The 15791-nt window shown below is 43.5% G+C and overlaps 1 protein-coding gene across 2 annotated transcripts in view; it reads right to left on the bottom strand.

Moving 5' to 3' along the window:
* Window positions 1-1372: 1372 nt before the first annotated feature.
* Window positions 1373-15791, bottom strand: part of LOC146784008 (2'-5'-oligoadenylate synthase 1-like) — an 84315-nt gene continuing 69896 nt past the window's right edge. For both annotated transcript variants that reach the window (XM_085636035.1, XM_085636036.1), the window contains exons 5-6: window positions 8790-8934; window positions 1373-2437 (exon numbers count right to left, since the gene is read on the bottom strand). In XM_085636035.1, the coding sequence (XP_085492161.1) occupies window positions 2114-2437; window positions 8790-8934 (469 nt within the window). In that variant the 3' untranslated portion in view covers window positions 1373-2113. The remainder of the gene's footprint in view (window positions 2438-8789; window positions 8935-15791) is intronic.

The raw sequence follows: 15791 nt of genomic DNA, 5'->3' as shown, positions 1-15791 counted from the left end.
ATGTACATACTATTGACAGGACAAGGCATGAGGTTTGCTGGAGGGGGTGTGGCGAAAGGAGCCCAACCTCACACAATCTGGGTTTGTGCATTTATACAGAATTTTTAGTAATGCGTGTTAGATCTCATCGAGGAGATTGTTGGAATCAGTCTTAGTGGTCCCAGCGGTGGTGCGTTTGCGCTGTACACTAGAACTAAGTTGGGGGGTTGAGCTGGCAGGAGCACATGGTCTCTGGTATTCTTTGTTATTGGCAGCCAAACAGGTTATTTTGAGCAAACGTGACACACCTCAATATGCATGAGACACCATTTATCCTGTTACATCTTGAACGTGGAAAGGATTACTCACAACTTGGCCAGAATAAGGTGACAATTTAACAAAACCTGGGACCCATTACTTTGCGAGGGACTCTAGAACCCCGATATGTCTGAGAAATTGGAGAGCTCTTCAGAGTAATTCTGCTGGACTCAGCTTATGACATCTAATGTGGTTGCCCAGTGTTTGCCGCAGTGGCCCAAACGGCTTCACACATAGAGCATGTATTGACATATGTATTTCATCAACTCTCCTTAGAGTGAAGGATGAAAGGACAGAAAGTTCTGTTTGTGTTTTTTTCCTTAAAAGTGACAAAGGGCATTAGCTGGGGAGACGGAACAGTGCTCTGGTGGCATAGTTTATACAATTGTCGATGGGGTGGAATATTTCTACTACATTATTGCACAGGTCCACCTTTGCAATGAATGCAGTATTAATTAATAATCTTGGGCTCAGAAAGGGAAAGTAGGGTGGAGCGTTCCAATGTAAGGAATTTGAATGATTGTGGTCCCAGCCAGCTGAGAAACAGACACACCACCAGAGGGACCACAGGGGGCGGGAACTGGTTTGGACAACCCCCCAGGTATAGCAACCACTGTGACTCAGGACCCTGCAAATGCAGGGAGAGGCTGTTCATGTGCCCCTCATCCATTTCACTACTTGTAGAATGACCACGCCGGTCTCGCGTACTGTGCTGACCAATCTGTCTGGACGATATCCATGGACTAGTGCGACCAACAATCTCCTTATTTTTCCGGATTTCAGATAAGAAATAAATGACGTTAGAATACTTACCATCACGTTTGCATTTGATACATTGGAATCTAGCACTGCTTGGTCTCAGCTGACTGAATGCTTTGCCCTGAAGAAGTCTGCTGTGATTGAAACAGCACTAGATGAAACACGTGTTGGCATAAGGGCATGTCTAAGACGATCGAATAAAAAGACTTCTGAAACCACGACCTCAGCCTGGAATTTCTGCGTGCTTGGAGAAACGGTGATACTTGTAGGATGAAGTAGAAACTCTACTCAGGAAATAAACACCCCAATATGCAAGTTTGTGTAAAATTTAAAAAATTTTATCTTCAAACACACCGGATTTGGCAGAATAAAATAATTCATAGCAATGAGCAGATAAATCCCTTCCCTCTTGTTCTTAATTCCAGGAGAGCAGTGCATAAACAGAGGATCATAAATATATATATATTCATAAGCTAACGACTGTGAATTGTCAAAGAAAGTTCAGCAAAAGGGTATCTAAACGGCTGTATTCAATTTAATGTGTATGTAGAAGTTGTTGCAGAGCGTTGCTTTTCACACTATTTTCTGGCAGCAGGAATTCTGAAGTCACACCAGGAAATGGAAGTCACCTTTGAGCAAGTGCCTCCCTACAGTTTCTGCTCAAGGTCCCACCTCTGTACTCTCTCTCATCCCTAGTTACACTGATTTCACTTGCCCCATAAAGAATCAACAGTTGTTCTTTTGCCTATTTTTCTTTTCTTTCTTGTTTCCCTCCCATTTTCGTTTTACTTCCTCATTATTGGCTTCGATTTATTGAATCATATTCTTTTTAGATTTTTAGATATACTACAGAAAGACCTAATTCAGGCCTAATGCGCACAAGAACTGAAAACCTTTTACTTGATTGTAATAAATATTTCTAGTAGTGAATTTAATATCGTATTACAGGTGGATAGTGTTGTCAGACCTAAGATGTAATAAAAGAATTCGATGCATACTTTTATAGAGACTGGCATAGAGCTATTTGTCACAGGCAGGCTCTCTTTTCTAGTTATATTCATAATCTGAGGGTCATCCCACCTCTCTGCTGTCGGACCATATCACATTTGCCTCCCCTGAGTCTCAGTAACAAGAAGATGGTAGAATCATTCTGGATATTGTAATACTTCAAGGAGTTGTGATCCTCCAGCTCACGGTCACTGTACGTCAAGCGCTGCTGGGATGCTGGGACCTTAAGTCGCTCCTCAATTTTCTTCTTCAGATGGCCAACGGTAATATTTGTCTGGATCTGGAAAGTGTAGGTTCTGCCATCTATGTTTCTCACAAAGAGGTTTATCTCTGACATGTTCAGGAGTGATCCGGACTCTATTGATGTTTCAGGCTGCAAGAGGAAGGGGAGACACAAAAATGCCATTTAGCAACAGAAAGGCATTAAAATAAAATAAATCTTGTAGTTCACCCCAAGAAGAATGTGCATTCAAAACAGTTTTCTACATAAACATAACAAATAAAAGAGTTCATCACAACCATAATCTATAATAGAATATACATAATCCATAAAAGAATATTAAATGGCAGCGCAATAGAGATTCCTAAATGAAAAGTCAGTGTGAGCCTCGTTAAGGAAGGTTCTGTGAAGAGTCATTGAGAATCCATCATTAAGAGTGTCCTCTATGAAAACAATGTGTGTACTGATTTGGAAGTCATGCATTGAAAGGGCTGATGTATGGACTGATGGATAATCCTTCATAGATCTTCTTGGAGTGTTCCTCATAACATCATCAGACCTAATCATTAAATAATTTATCATCAAAAAATTTGTGGAGCACCTAATTTGCAAGGCATCCTAGTGAAAGTGATGTACAAGTACAAGACATACTAACACAGCCTTACATGCAACAACTTGCAACAGTGTCATTACATGTAGATAAGATAAAGAGGCATGACTGTGAGTGGTGCCAATGTAGGCCTCGTTTAGAGCATTGGGGGCTTCAGTTCGCCGTTGCTGGACTGAGCGATCTACCTGCCATACGGAAACTTCATCTCTGGGTGGGTGGAGAATTTTCACTGAAAGTACTTTCTCCCGCAAGGTCACTTTTTGGACTGGCTAGCATTGGGTTTGATTTTGAGATATTTAAAACCATGTCCCACATGCTCTCGGAGTTTCCCCCATCGACTGGGGGATATTGCACATTTCTTCCTTACTTCCATTCATGGAGATCCTGGGTATTAAAAACACACACCTCGAAGTATTAATGGTCTCAACTAGGGCGGCATTAAACAAGCAAAAAACAAGCTGTAAGTGGTCGGTTCACAGCACCTGCTGTCAAAATTAAAAGCTTCAAACAAACAAATGTTGGTTGGTGATGCTGGTATTGTTATGGCCCACAAAGTCAAGAGTCTCTATATCTTGTTTGACTCTTCTTACTGCATGAGCAAAGAAATCAATGGACAAAAATGCAGTTTCTATTTACAAATTCCTAGTAGGCTGTGGCATCTTTGCATAGATTATGGCAACTCACTCTTTTTGGGAGACTCCAAAATCATTATAGCAAGACTGCAGACCTAAGCGACTAGAATGGTGGTGGGTTCGCCTCGTTAAGCTCACTCAGCTCCTATTCCAAAGATCTGCATTGGTTACGTTGTTGCCTCATGAGTGTGAGAGCGTTCAGATGGAGGCACTCAAAGATCCGGGTGAGTCTACGATTTAACAGTAGCACAATGGTTGACCGGCACCTGCAGATTCTAGGAGCTCATCTTTGGCACTAGCTGCCTAATGATGCTATGGACTCATAAAACCTACCCATTTTGCTGCCGCTCGGGAAGCAGCCCTCTGATCACGCCTGTGAGGCTTTGGGACTACTCGTGTTAGAAAATCTTGCCGGAAGTCCTACTAGCGACTGGAAATGTGGCAAGGGTACTACAAATCTCGCTTGTGCTCCCCAACTCAGCTTTTGCAAAATTCCGCCAACTCTACAAGCAGAATTAAATTCCCCCCCCCCCTGGGACAAATGCTGGCCTCTTTTCTAGAAAACAAGGCCATTTGGTAACTGTATGTATTTTATATCTTATGGTTAAATAATCCTGACTGGGCTGAACAACTTTCTTTGTTTGCATACCTGGCTCCCATTGATTTCCAAAAAAATACAAAGAAATTATCTTTAAAAACGCTCTTGGTCAGCCCTAAAGATATGTGAGAGGCTTCAAAAATGTGTGTTAAAAATCATAATTGAAATACATTTGATGCCACTCTCAGCATAATTGCAAGGGTTCACTGTTAACTTACCTCATTTAAATATTGCTGCCTGGCATTGTTCAGAGTTGTTGCATGGCTGAAGAAACCTGCCTATGTCCTATATTAGTAGTTCTAGCTTTTTATCCAACATAAATTTGCACCATTCTTGGACTTGTCATTTTTTTTTACCATTACACGCAAGCATTTAAAAATCACAACCAGGAAAGTTCCAATGGACAGAAAGCCACGACTGGCTGAAGTTATCTCACTTGAAGCCACATGGTGCCACAAGCTAAACATGCACACCAAGCCATACACTGTTGCCCATGATGCATGTGTTTTGTGAGATAGGCTTGCAAAGCTGTAGCTCATGCTGTACCTGTTTCAAATGCAAAAAGAACAATTGATGGACAGAATGTTGGACAATGTCAAACATTCACCCCAGTGCAGAGATCCGGGCCTAAATCCATTGTTTGTTTGCTCCCCATGCCATTCCAGTTTGAACCCGGCCATATGCAAATCAGTCTTGACCCTGTTCCCCATGGGAACAGTCCAGCTCTAACTGCCAGTCCAGGTCCTTCGTGGACCGGACAAGCATCCTGGCACCGCTTTCGGGTTTTCACCCCTCATCAGCCAGGCCTGCTTGACGTTCGTGGCATTGAGTGCATGGGACCCAAGTCTGGGCATACCTGCCCACTCTGGGCGACAAATGCAAAAAGAACAATTGATGTACAAAATGTTGAACAATGTCAAACATTCACCTTAGTACAGAGATCTGGGCCTAAATCCATCGGGTTTTTGCTCCCCATGTCATTCCAGTTTGAAACCAGCCACATGCAAATCAGCCTTGACCCTGTTCCCCATGGGAACAGTCCCCCCTGAACTGCCAGGCCAGGTCCTCCCTGGAGCGGAAACAGGCATCCTGGGACCGGTTTTGTGGCATCACCCCTCATCGGCCAGGCTAGCTTGACTCCGGTGGCATAGAATCAAGCCAAGACTGATTTGCATATGGCTTGGCTCAAACTGGGGTGGAGTGGTGAGCAAAAGAACGATGGATTAAACCCAGATCTTTGTGACTGGGGTGAATGTTTGCATTGTTCAGCATTCTGTCCATCAATTGTTCCTTTTGCTTTTGAAGCCCTAAGTGGGAAGGGGATGCCCAGACGTGGGTCCCGTGCTCACTCGCCACTGGATTCAAGCTAGGCTGGCTGATGAGGGGTTTTAACCCGAAACCGGTTCCAGAATGCTTGTTTCTGGTCCAGGAAGTACCAGGCTGAGTAAAAAAGTCAAAAGAGAGTGACTGTGATTTTTGCAACATTCATGTTCTAAAAAGGTCCAGAACTGATAGTGTGCACCTTGAGGGGGATATGGCTCATGCAGCGCTATATTTAATAAACACAAAGACAGGAGCACTGCATAAATATGAGAGTTCGCAGAGACAGTGCTGATGCTGACAGTTCCTACCAGTCTCCTTTGACCTTTGCACCCTGATCTACTTATTTAGTCAATGGTTTGTAGGAATGTAATCTAAAAGCTGGTATAAATGGATCAGGATGGCTAAGGTGACTGAAGTGCACCAAAGCTGTCAGCAGCAGGAACTATCCAGTGGCCTAGCAAGGTCCGGTGGTACCTGGTACGGAAAAAATCTAGGCACCCCCCCCCCCCCACCCATATTCAAATTATTAAAAGAAGGAAAAATAAGATACTTACAGTTGCAATTTTTTCACCCCCCTCAGTGATGACACCTGATGCAGCCCTCACCCACCGCACCCCCTTCCTACGCCGCTGGAACTATCTCTGTGTAGTTGCATCTGGTCATGTAACGATTCTTACTGGGAATTTTAAAATGAAGTAGTCAGGTCATGTTTTGTATAATGCCAAGGAATTCCTTACATTCAAGTTCTTTTTTTGGATAATGCATGCTTCCCTGAATCAGTGTGAGCAGATATGGTATAGACAACAACAGTGCCAAAGTTCCATACACTTAGATCGGGTACATGCCTGGCAACAGATTTCCTCACACGGAGAACTAGTGGCTTCGCTGTTATTAGTGCAGAAGGTGCAGTGTATTTATTCAATACTACCCAAAAGAAGCCCTTTTTCCTATTTTAAAACATGTTTTCAAAATATTAGCGAGGAGAAACCATGAATCCCTCTTGAGGAATGTGAGCTCACTCCTAACCCTGCTTTGAGGGGTGTTAGTGGTGCAAGTGGGCAGTACAAGTGCTGGCAGAGGTAGGCATCATTGCTAAAAGTAGGCTGCAACATCTTAAGAAAACATTTTGGCACCTACACTTGTGTTTTTTCTATTTTTCCAAATTAGGCACTGGTCCAGGTGAAGTAGATGGTGGAGGGAGGGGGTATATGTTGACATCTGTCAGATGTCCTGTTGCTACTTGGCTCAAAATGACCAGAAAGTATAAAATGCTGTAGTATATTTGCACATAGTACGTATTCACACAAAGGGCCTGATGCACAGATGCAGGAAGAGTGTTCTTTGGGTGTTTGTTGGCATCAGAGGAAGGCTCATATAAGACTCAAGGTCATTCCAAGAGCAGCTCAAAGGAAAATCTGAAGGATGAGCAGCAAAGAGTCTGTGCTATCAGAGGTTTTTCGTTTGCGGTACTTTTTGTATGTGTTTAAGCACTACGTGTGTTCATCTGGGAGAGAAAAGTATGCAATTTTCCATGATTAGTTTGAAATACTACTGTAATGTCTGTTTTGGGCTCTGAGTTTAGCAGAAATTATCTTGTTTGGTAACAACAGAGTGAGATAGGAAAGTGTCTCTGGAGACTGAACAGTGTTCCTGGTGTAAACGTTCAAAGTTATGACCGGTGGAGGAGGAAGAGTTATGCTGACCAACAACTTATCGGCTACACTAGTCAGTTTGCTAATCAAGTGTGTGTCAATATTTTGGCACTTTTCATTGCAAGTTGAGGACCGACCTTTCTAATTTTAAATAATTGGATCCATGGGCAGTCCAGCCAGCTAGGTATCGGACAACACCTGGGAGTAGGGGCAGGGGTAGAGACTGGGCGTAGGGTAGAAGGTTTGGGCCACTGTCTCCCGTCAGGGGTGGCTCTCATTAGCATCACCAGTGCAAGATTTCCTGCTGACATGTCCCTGCTCTCACCCTATTGTAAGCTGGTGGGCAGAAGCCGCAGAGACTGGCTGTGTCTGCTACACATGCGCAGATGCTACCTTACTCTGCTTCTAGTGGCCGCCTGTTAACAGTGAGTGCTGGAGTCTGGAGCAGCTGACCACAAAGTTCAGTCTCCCTCTCTCTCTCTCTCTCTCTCGCTCTCTCTCTCTCTCTCTTTCTCTTATCTCTCTCTCTGCAGGCCATGCCTTGAAGGTTTGAGATGCATGTGATCATGTTGATTTTGGTACAAGGGTGAATATGATAATGGAGAAGACAGTTTGTGGTTAAATACAGGCCATTCGATGAATGTGCAAAGAGCACGGAATGTTTCTGTGTGTGAATACGAAGCAATAAGCCAAAGGCTACCATCTTCCCTATATAGGATAATGTGGAACCTCTAATGGAATTTGCACTGTCTACACTGTGAAAATGGGGATGGTGATGTGTGCTTTACCTTCCGGTCTTGGGGCAATGTGGGATCTGTATTGGCAAAGGGCACATTAAATACTAGGCTAATGTGCAAGCTGGTATCAGGAAAGCATCCAGTCTGATGAAATGTTCTGCTTGTGACACCTGAGACCAATAACCTTGAGGTGATCAGTATCCTGCACTTACTGTGGGATCCTGGGAGATAGTCTAACACCTACAGCGGATTCCTGGCACAATGAGCAGCTCTCATCTATTAAATGCCCCCAGGTATAGTGAACAGTGCTTGCATATTTCAATAGCACTCCGAGCAGTGGTGGCTGGCATGTACCAAGGGCGGTGAAGCGGTCAGAATATCATTTGAAATTAATATTGCATCTTGAATATTACTTACTAAAATATCACCACATTAAAGTTAAGAAAACATACAATCAAATAAAGTGTTTGTGAGAGAGAGACAAACATGTGAAGCATCATTGTCTCTCTATGGTCACTGCAATGGTGTTGCGTGTACTACTAAAAACTTTATTCATCCTGAACTGTAATGAACATGTTTACTTTTTTGTGAGACTGTATTCTGCTTGCTTTTTATGGGCTATATTTCGTCCTGCACCACTGATATTCTAAAGAGCTCTTACACCTGCCATTCAGGCTTAAGAGAACATAATGAGAATAAATAACAAAATATGAAGGGATGCTTGTAAGTGTTGCCTTACAATTGGTCATTTAGGAGTACGGGCTTTGGAGCCTAGTTAGGAACCACTCTCAATAGAGGGCAGCGTCTTCGAGTAACATATTTAAGGGAATGTATAGAAGAACCATCTGTGCGATACTGTGCAGTCACAAAATGTCTCATCATTTCTCTTCTTGAAGGACACTGGCTTTCCACCCAATGTGAGATATCAGGGAAAAGGATTGGAGGAGACTTACGGGCACATTCCAAGGCTGGATTGGTCCCAGGCCGTTCTTACAGCACGCTGACCGCAGACACTCTGCAGCCTCCGCAGCCACCAGATCCCAGCGGGTCCCTTGCCCAACAATGAAGGTTGGGTCTGCCGGGTCCAGGATCACTGGTCTACCAAAGGCAACAAACACATAATTTCTGTGTAAGCAACTAAAATATCTCTTTTGCTGCCAATAACAGGCTCATTCATCCCTTAGTGAGATAGAGACAGATTAATACAGGTTCAGTGTTAAGTACAGATAGATGTAATATTAGAGACAATGACAAGTAAACAAGACAGTGATTAAGGCAGATTAAGGTGTTTTTTCAGAGCTTGGCAGTTGCTGGAGAGCTGCAAAGAATGGAGGATCACAGCCCCTCTATTTATTTTGACTGTATATTTGGCTAAACACTCTAAATAGGGTAGATCGAACATCCACTATTGCTTCGAAGATGTCCTTCATCCGCAAAACTCCAAATAATCCCTTATGGCTCATGATTTATACAAACACAGAGCTCAAGACACGCAGTGACAGAAGTTTATACCAAGAGTGATATGCAGTACAAAAACAGAGACAGACACTCATACAGGAGCAGATAGAATGTTAAACCAATCACAGACATGGAACTAGAGGAAGATTATGAATTTTGTGATCTCTAAAGAAACATGACTGGAACACTGATGGCATCACAAGCAACGCTGTACAAAGATAAAGGTAAACACATGGAGCCAAATGTTCTGATGCAAGTGTTATCAACAAGAGCCAATGGGGAAGTAACATGCAGGTAGTGTTTGATGAACCGTTCTACGGGTCTTGGGACCATGAGTAGTTACTGGGCAGTATCCTTGGTGAGTACTATCATTTACCACTGGTGTTTATGGCCTCAGGTACTATTGAACTTCAGTGAGGAAGTACAGGCACTCCTGTTAAAGCACTTTACTGCCCTGGGAAGTAAGGCTTACTCCCTGAGATGTTGGAGCATATGGAACACAAATACTGTATGAAACAATTAATAACACTAATTAAAATCAATGTCCAGTCGGAGCTATATGTTTAAAAATTGAGGGTGTTTGTTTATTTATAGGAAAAGGTAGGACAGGTAAATTATACAGTAGCTACGACCAGTTTTAAATGGGAATGGGAATGTGAGATGAATTTGTTGACCTGAGCAAACTTTGTCAGTTCTTTGTTTACAACAATGGTTGTTTACTCCAGCCAGTCAGTGGTGCAGAGGTGCCCTATGGGATGTAGCAGTGCCAGTGTGTCAACTTTGCTGTTATAACATTTTCCTTCAGCCACAATTTCTAGTTGGACATCGAGATAAGTCTGAGTAACTTAGTATGTTTGAGCACACATGGCTTACTTTCCTGCAAACTAGCCCCATTCTGCAAACCCAAAAACCCACCACCCAGATTAGAATAGGATCACACCAACGTTAGAAAGGTTTAGTTAGGGTTGCCAGCATATTTCACACAATGCTTCTGTGCCAAATTAATCGAAATGCAAGTGATCCGGTAGATGGGGGTACAGTTCAAGGCTGAGACTAGTTGAGGAGTTAACTGGAGTCACTTTCCAAGAGAGGAGTAGGTGCTAGTGTGGCACTAGCAAGGACAGGGAGCTATAGTATGCCAAAATTCACAGGCCCTTATCTTGATACCGGCTGCTCATGGTTGAGTGTTTTGGATGATGGGACACCCTTGGACCCACAGGCTCCACCACTTGGGATTGGAACTAAGATATGTGAATAGGATCCAACCATGACTTCTAGTCTTAACTCATCTGGAATGATAAGAGCTAGAAACAAAGTTTCAAAGGTTCTGAAGCACTATCCAGAAGCCTGGGATACTGGTACGGTGTCTGCTGGGCCTAGCTCCTGGAACCTCCTGGATCCTGCTGGTCAGACACTTGCTCCACTTCATGCCATGTAGTGCTGCTCTCCATTGCTCAGGGTACAGCAATCAGGGGTTTTCTGGAGTTATACAGCTTGAAAATGTTCAGTATCCACAAGGATTCTGTTGCTGGCAGTTGTTTCTATCAGCGGATGCACAGAGTTTGCTTGTGAAATCTAGACAAAGTACAAATACTGGCAAGGTTGAGCCATTGTTTATCCATCTGTTGAGTCACTGGCGGGAAACCTGGGCCAAATGGAAAGTGAGCTGCCATCATATTTCGAAAAGACTCCTGATCAGGGGAGGCTTTTGACAAGTTGGGAAGAGGCAGGCATAGCAGCTGATATCAGCTGATCAATTTTTTTGTGTATTAGCTGTGATGATTGATTCCTGGCAAGGTCAGAATGTGAACCAGGGCGCTAGCTAACAATCAGAACAGAACATAAAGTAAGAGGGGAGTTGAGGTTATGTGGCATACAGAAACTGTGCTGGTAGGAAGCCAATGTATATTTCCCATCCAACAGACACCTTTGGTGTACAGGCAGAAGCCTCAGAATTTTGTACATGCTATTTGTCACATCCACAGGTTGATGAAGGTCACATGGAGAACTGCTGTTTTGTGAAGACACTCCTGGTGACCTCTGTAGATTGTATTCAGTATGTACTTTGGTTTCTGGTCCCACACCCAAAACTCTGCATAGTTTACACAAGAGAAAGGTATTTCCTCCAAACCAAAAGATAAAAAAGACTAGCCACTGGGACTAGAATTCAGCGGCCATAAACAGTCATTAACCCAAAGCTTGTTTTGAGAAGTCAGTAGCCACTCTTGATAATGGATGAGGTACAAGTTGGGTGCATCTCCTAGCCAGCAGAGTCTAGGTTCTGTTTTCATTCCTCAATACAAAAGCATGAAGTGTGTGGTAATGAGGAGGAAGGAGATAGATTAGTTTGTGACTTTATTCAGTAAGTGCTCTCTCACAGTGCCATTGATGTTCCATCGCTGCCTGCTGTGCCCTCAACATTCCAAAACACAACACGCAGTGTTCGCCAGGCGCACACACACATAAGGTGGGAAAGGGAGCCTTGGTCTTGACCACATGTCTTAGTTCACTGTTTCTGCTCGGGTTTGATATTTTCCTTTAATACTTCACTCTCAGCATGTCACCTGCTCTCATAGACATCTTCTCATCACATTCCTAGCATCAAAATTGCTGTGCATGCGCTTCTGGAGTTTGTCCACCAGACTTCTCATCTTGATCCCCTTATCCCTCCTGTTCTCCTCTTCCCAATTCTTCCAAGCCAAAGACCAGTACAGCTGCAATTTTGTGACAGCTACACTACCCCTGATCAGCTCAAAGGGGGTTACACCTGTGGTGTTGTGTGGAGTAGTATGATATGACCAAAATCTAGTCCTAGAGCTGCCTCAATGGGAATGTGAAACCTTACAACCACTTGGATGGTTTCCTTAATTAGGCGATTGGCTCGTTCGACCTGGCCATTGCCTCATGGGTGGCATAAGGAAGGCCTTCTATGTTCTATGCCATTCTTTTCCATGAAGGTAACCAGTTCCGTGGACACAAACTGCACTCCATTATCAGTGTCTAACTGATGAGGGAAACCCTCTCTGCATATTAATTCCTTCAAGAAGCATACTACTTAGACGTGGTAGGTTGTGCTACAAATCTTACTTCTACCTACTTGCTGTAATAATCTATTATAACCATAGCATAACGCATCTCTAAGGGTAAGTACGTTTTCATTGGTCCAATGAAGTCGATGTCAACTTTTATCCGAGGACCTTCAGGCAGTTTCACAAAGGTCATGGGGCATCAGTGAGTGATCATGGTTTTGTCTGCTTTAGTACAGACTGTACAATGACTGACATATTCATCAACAACATGATCCATGGAGGGCCACCACTATCTCTCCCTTAACCTTTGTTTAGTATCTGTCATCCCCAAATGGCCTTCGTGGGCTACGGTTATTAACCTTCCTCTCAACGATGCCAGTGCAATCATGGTTTCACCACAGAGAATCACATCTTCCATAACACTGATGTTGTCTTTTATTTTCCAATAGGGTCTCAATGCCTTGTCTAAAACTCTTTCACGAGGCCACCCTTTGACTACATGCTTTTTTATTTCTGCAAACATATTGTCACTCTTAACAGCCACCAACCACTCTGATTTGGTAATGGTACCATTAGTTTAATCACAGTCACGCAAACATGCTACCAGCAGGTCATCATCCGCACTCTCATCACAATCCGATTCACTATTACAGGGCGCTTGTGACAAGTAGTCCGCGGATACATTTACTTTTCCAGAAATGTGCTCCACCCTGATCTTATATTCCTGCAAACATACCAGCTTCGAGATCTTCAGGGAGGGTTGACTTTAACCCTTACCTTCTAGAAGACTAATGGTTTGTGATCAGTGGGGATAATGAACTTTTCACCCCAAAGAAAACTTTAAATGTAATTGCCTAAACACAAGCCAATAATTTGCGCTCAATTACAGAATACTTAATGGCACATGCATCAAGCTAGGATTTTGCGAGTCCTTAATTGCGAATATTAAGGGTTCGCAATTAAGGACTCGCAAAATCCTATGCATGTAGGAATCGCTATAATAATAGCGATTCCTACACATTCCTTATTTGCATTATTATTTATTATTTATTTATTTATTATTTATTTACAGGCCCATAGGAATGAATGGGAAATTGCAAGCGCAATTTGCTAGTACCAATAGGTACTCGCAAATTGTGCATGCAATTTCAAGGGTGCAAGGGTGTCAAAAGGACACCCTGTTGTACCCCTGAAATTGATCCGTGCACATATGTTGCGCACACACATGTCCCAAGGACATGTGTGTGTGTGTGACCTACAACTTTGAAAAATGCACTTTAGTGCATTTTTCAAAGTTGTCGCTATTTACCATGTGGTATGATTCCACGGTAAATAGCGGGCCCAAATGACGAAATCGCTATTTTTAAAGGCATCTTGCATTGCATTTATGGAATCACAATTTGCGATTCCTTAAATGCAATCGCAATTTAAGAAATCGCAAAAATTCGCGATTTCTTACATTGCGAGTGGCAAGTTGTTTCAAGCATCGCAAAAGCTATTTTTGCTATCGCAAATGGACCATTTTTGCGAATCGCACCGTTTGCGATCACAAAAAGCTTTGATGCGTGTGCCCGTTAGTCTCTGGTCCTCTTAGCTTGCGTAATGAGAAACGATTACCTTTTGCCCTTTTTCTGCTCCTTGACTGAGTACCGCCCCCAGTCTGATTTGACTGGCGTCTGTAGTCACTATGCTTTGCAATTTTTCACTGAATGACTGCAGGGAAGGTGCTTGGTTGAGTTCTTTCTTTATGTCTTTTATACTTAGCTTGCATTTGTCATCCCATACAAACTCTGCTTCTTTTTTTGTCATCTTCCTGAGCGGTTTCATTTTAACGGTGAAATGTTGTATGAATTTGGAGTGGAATTCACACATACCCAAAAAATGATGCATGTTCTTCTTTATTCGTTGGGTTAAGTAACATAGAAATCGCAGATATCAACAACAGTTTTGGTCAAACTCCGTATTCATTGATGAGATGGCCTAAATACTCAACAGTTCTTTTGAAAAATTTGCATTTGTACTTTTGCAATGTGAGTCAACTGTCCTGAATACTTTTAAGGACCTTCCTCAGCATTGATGTGTGTTCTTCCTTCGATCCTGCTGGATCTCTCAGCGGCTTTTGATATGGTCAACCATAAGTTACTGGTTGACCATCTGCAGGATTCAGGAATTGGTGACTCAGCACTAGGGTTACTTAAATCTTTTCTTTCAGGGCGCCAACAAGTGGTCTCACGTGGTACTTTCGATTCAGATCCATATTGCTGGTCTTGTGGGGTTCCTCAGGGGTCTTCTTTGTAGGAGAGTAGGATCTGCTTCTTATAGTTAGCCCCACTTTTTGCTGATGTTTTACTGTTTTTCGACTTAGCCAGACTGAGGCCCTCCTAATCAGGACCCCAGTCTATCTGCTTTCTACTGTAAATTGATTACATGTACCATAGGTACACTCCAGATTGGATTCTGGGGTACCCTTATGAGTCCCTAGTATATGATATACTATGCACCCAGGGCATAGGTACCCCAGAGGCCAACCAGGGGCTGCAACATGTATTATGCCACCCCTGGGAAGCCATTTAAACTGACACTACAGGTCTGCTACAGCAGCCTGTGTAAGGTGGTGTATGCACCCCTTTCTGAGATATAGGTTCCCTATATCTCTACATATCACTGCACAAATAAACTTATCAGTCACCCCTATGGCAGGCCTTAACAATCCTGAAGGCAGGATGCTGGGTTTTATGTGAGAGGGTGCAACTGCATGAGCAGAGCCCCTCTGCCGCCTTCGGAACCTTTATTCCGGGGTTGTTTGTGATGCAGCCAACCATATACTTTTAAGTGCATTATAACCTGCGGTAAATGCTAACTTTAAAACGGCTGCATGGAAACATGTCGTGTTTGGTGTCAAACACCTTGGAATCATACCTCCACACCAGTAAATGGTGTGGGAGGTATGTTCCACTCTACTAGAGGGAGAAACATGGCCCCACCGGTATAACCGGTACCAGCTTTACAAAACCGTGGCATCACAAAATGGATGCTGCCAGCCACAGGCACGAGGCTGCCCTCCTGCTGCTGGATGAAACTCCGGCAAGGGAGGCTGGACAATAGGTTTCCTGTCACAGCGAGGTGTAACCACCTCCCAGACCAGTTTGCATCAATGCAGCTCCTGAAGGACTCTGAAGATTTTGCAACACAGGAGGTGGATTCCCAAGCTTCCCCAAGGACGACCTGAGCTCTCAGCAAACCTGAGACCCGTAGCCCTCGTGGGGACCGAGGAACCGGAACCCCTGGACACTGTGCACATTTGCAGCAGCATATGCTTTTTGGTGATCCCTGAGGCTGTGCTTTGGACTATGTGTAGTCCATGCCCCGAGCAGTGTTTCCACTGAAGATTGCTGGCCTACACTCACCGAGTGTCCCATGGGCTGGTATTGTGTGATTCCTGTCGAGGTCCCTTCTCAATCCCTGGTC

Source organism: Triturus cristatus, chromosome 11 (assembly GCF_964204655.1).
Source record: "Triturus cristatus chromosome 11, aTriCri1.1, whole genome shotgun sequence".
In the NCBI taxonomy this organism is placed as follows: Eukaryota; Metazoa; Chordata; class Amphibia; order Caudata; family Salamandridae; genus Triturus; species Triturus cristatus.
This window is presented reverse-complemented; position numbering and strand designations above follow the sequence as displayed.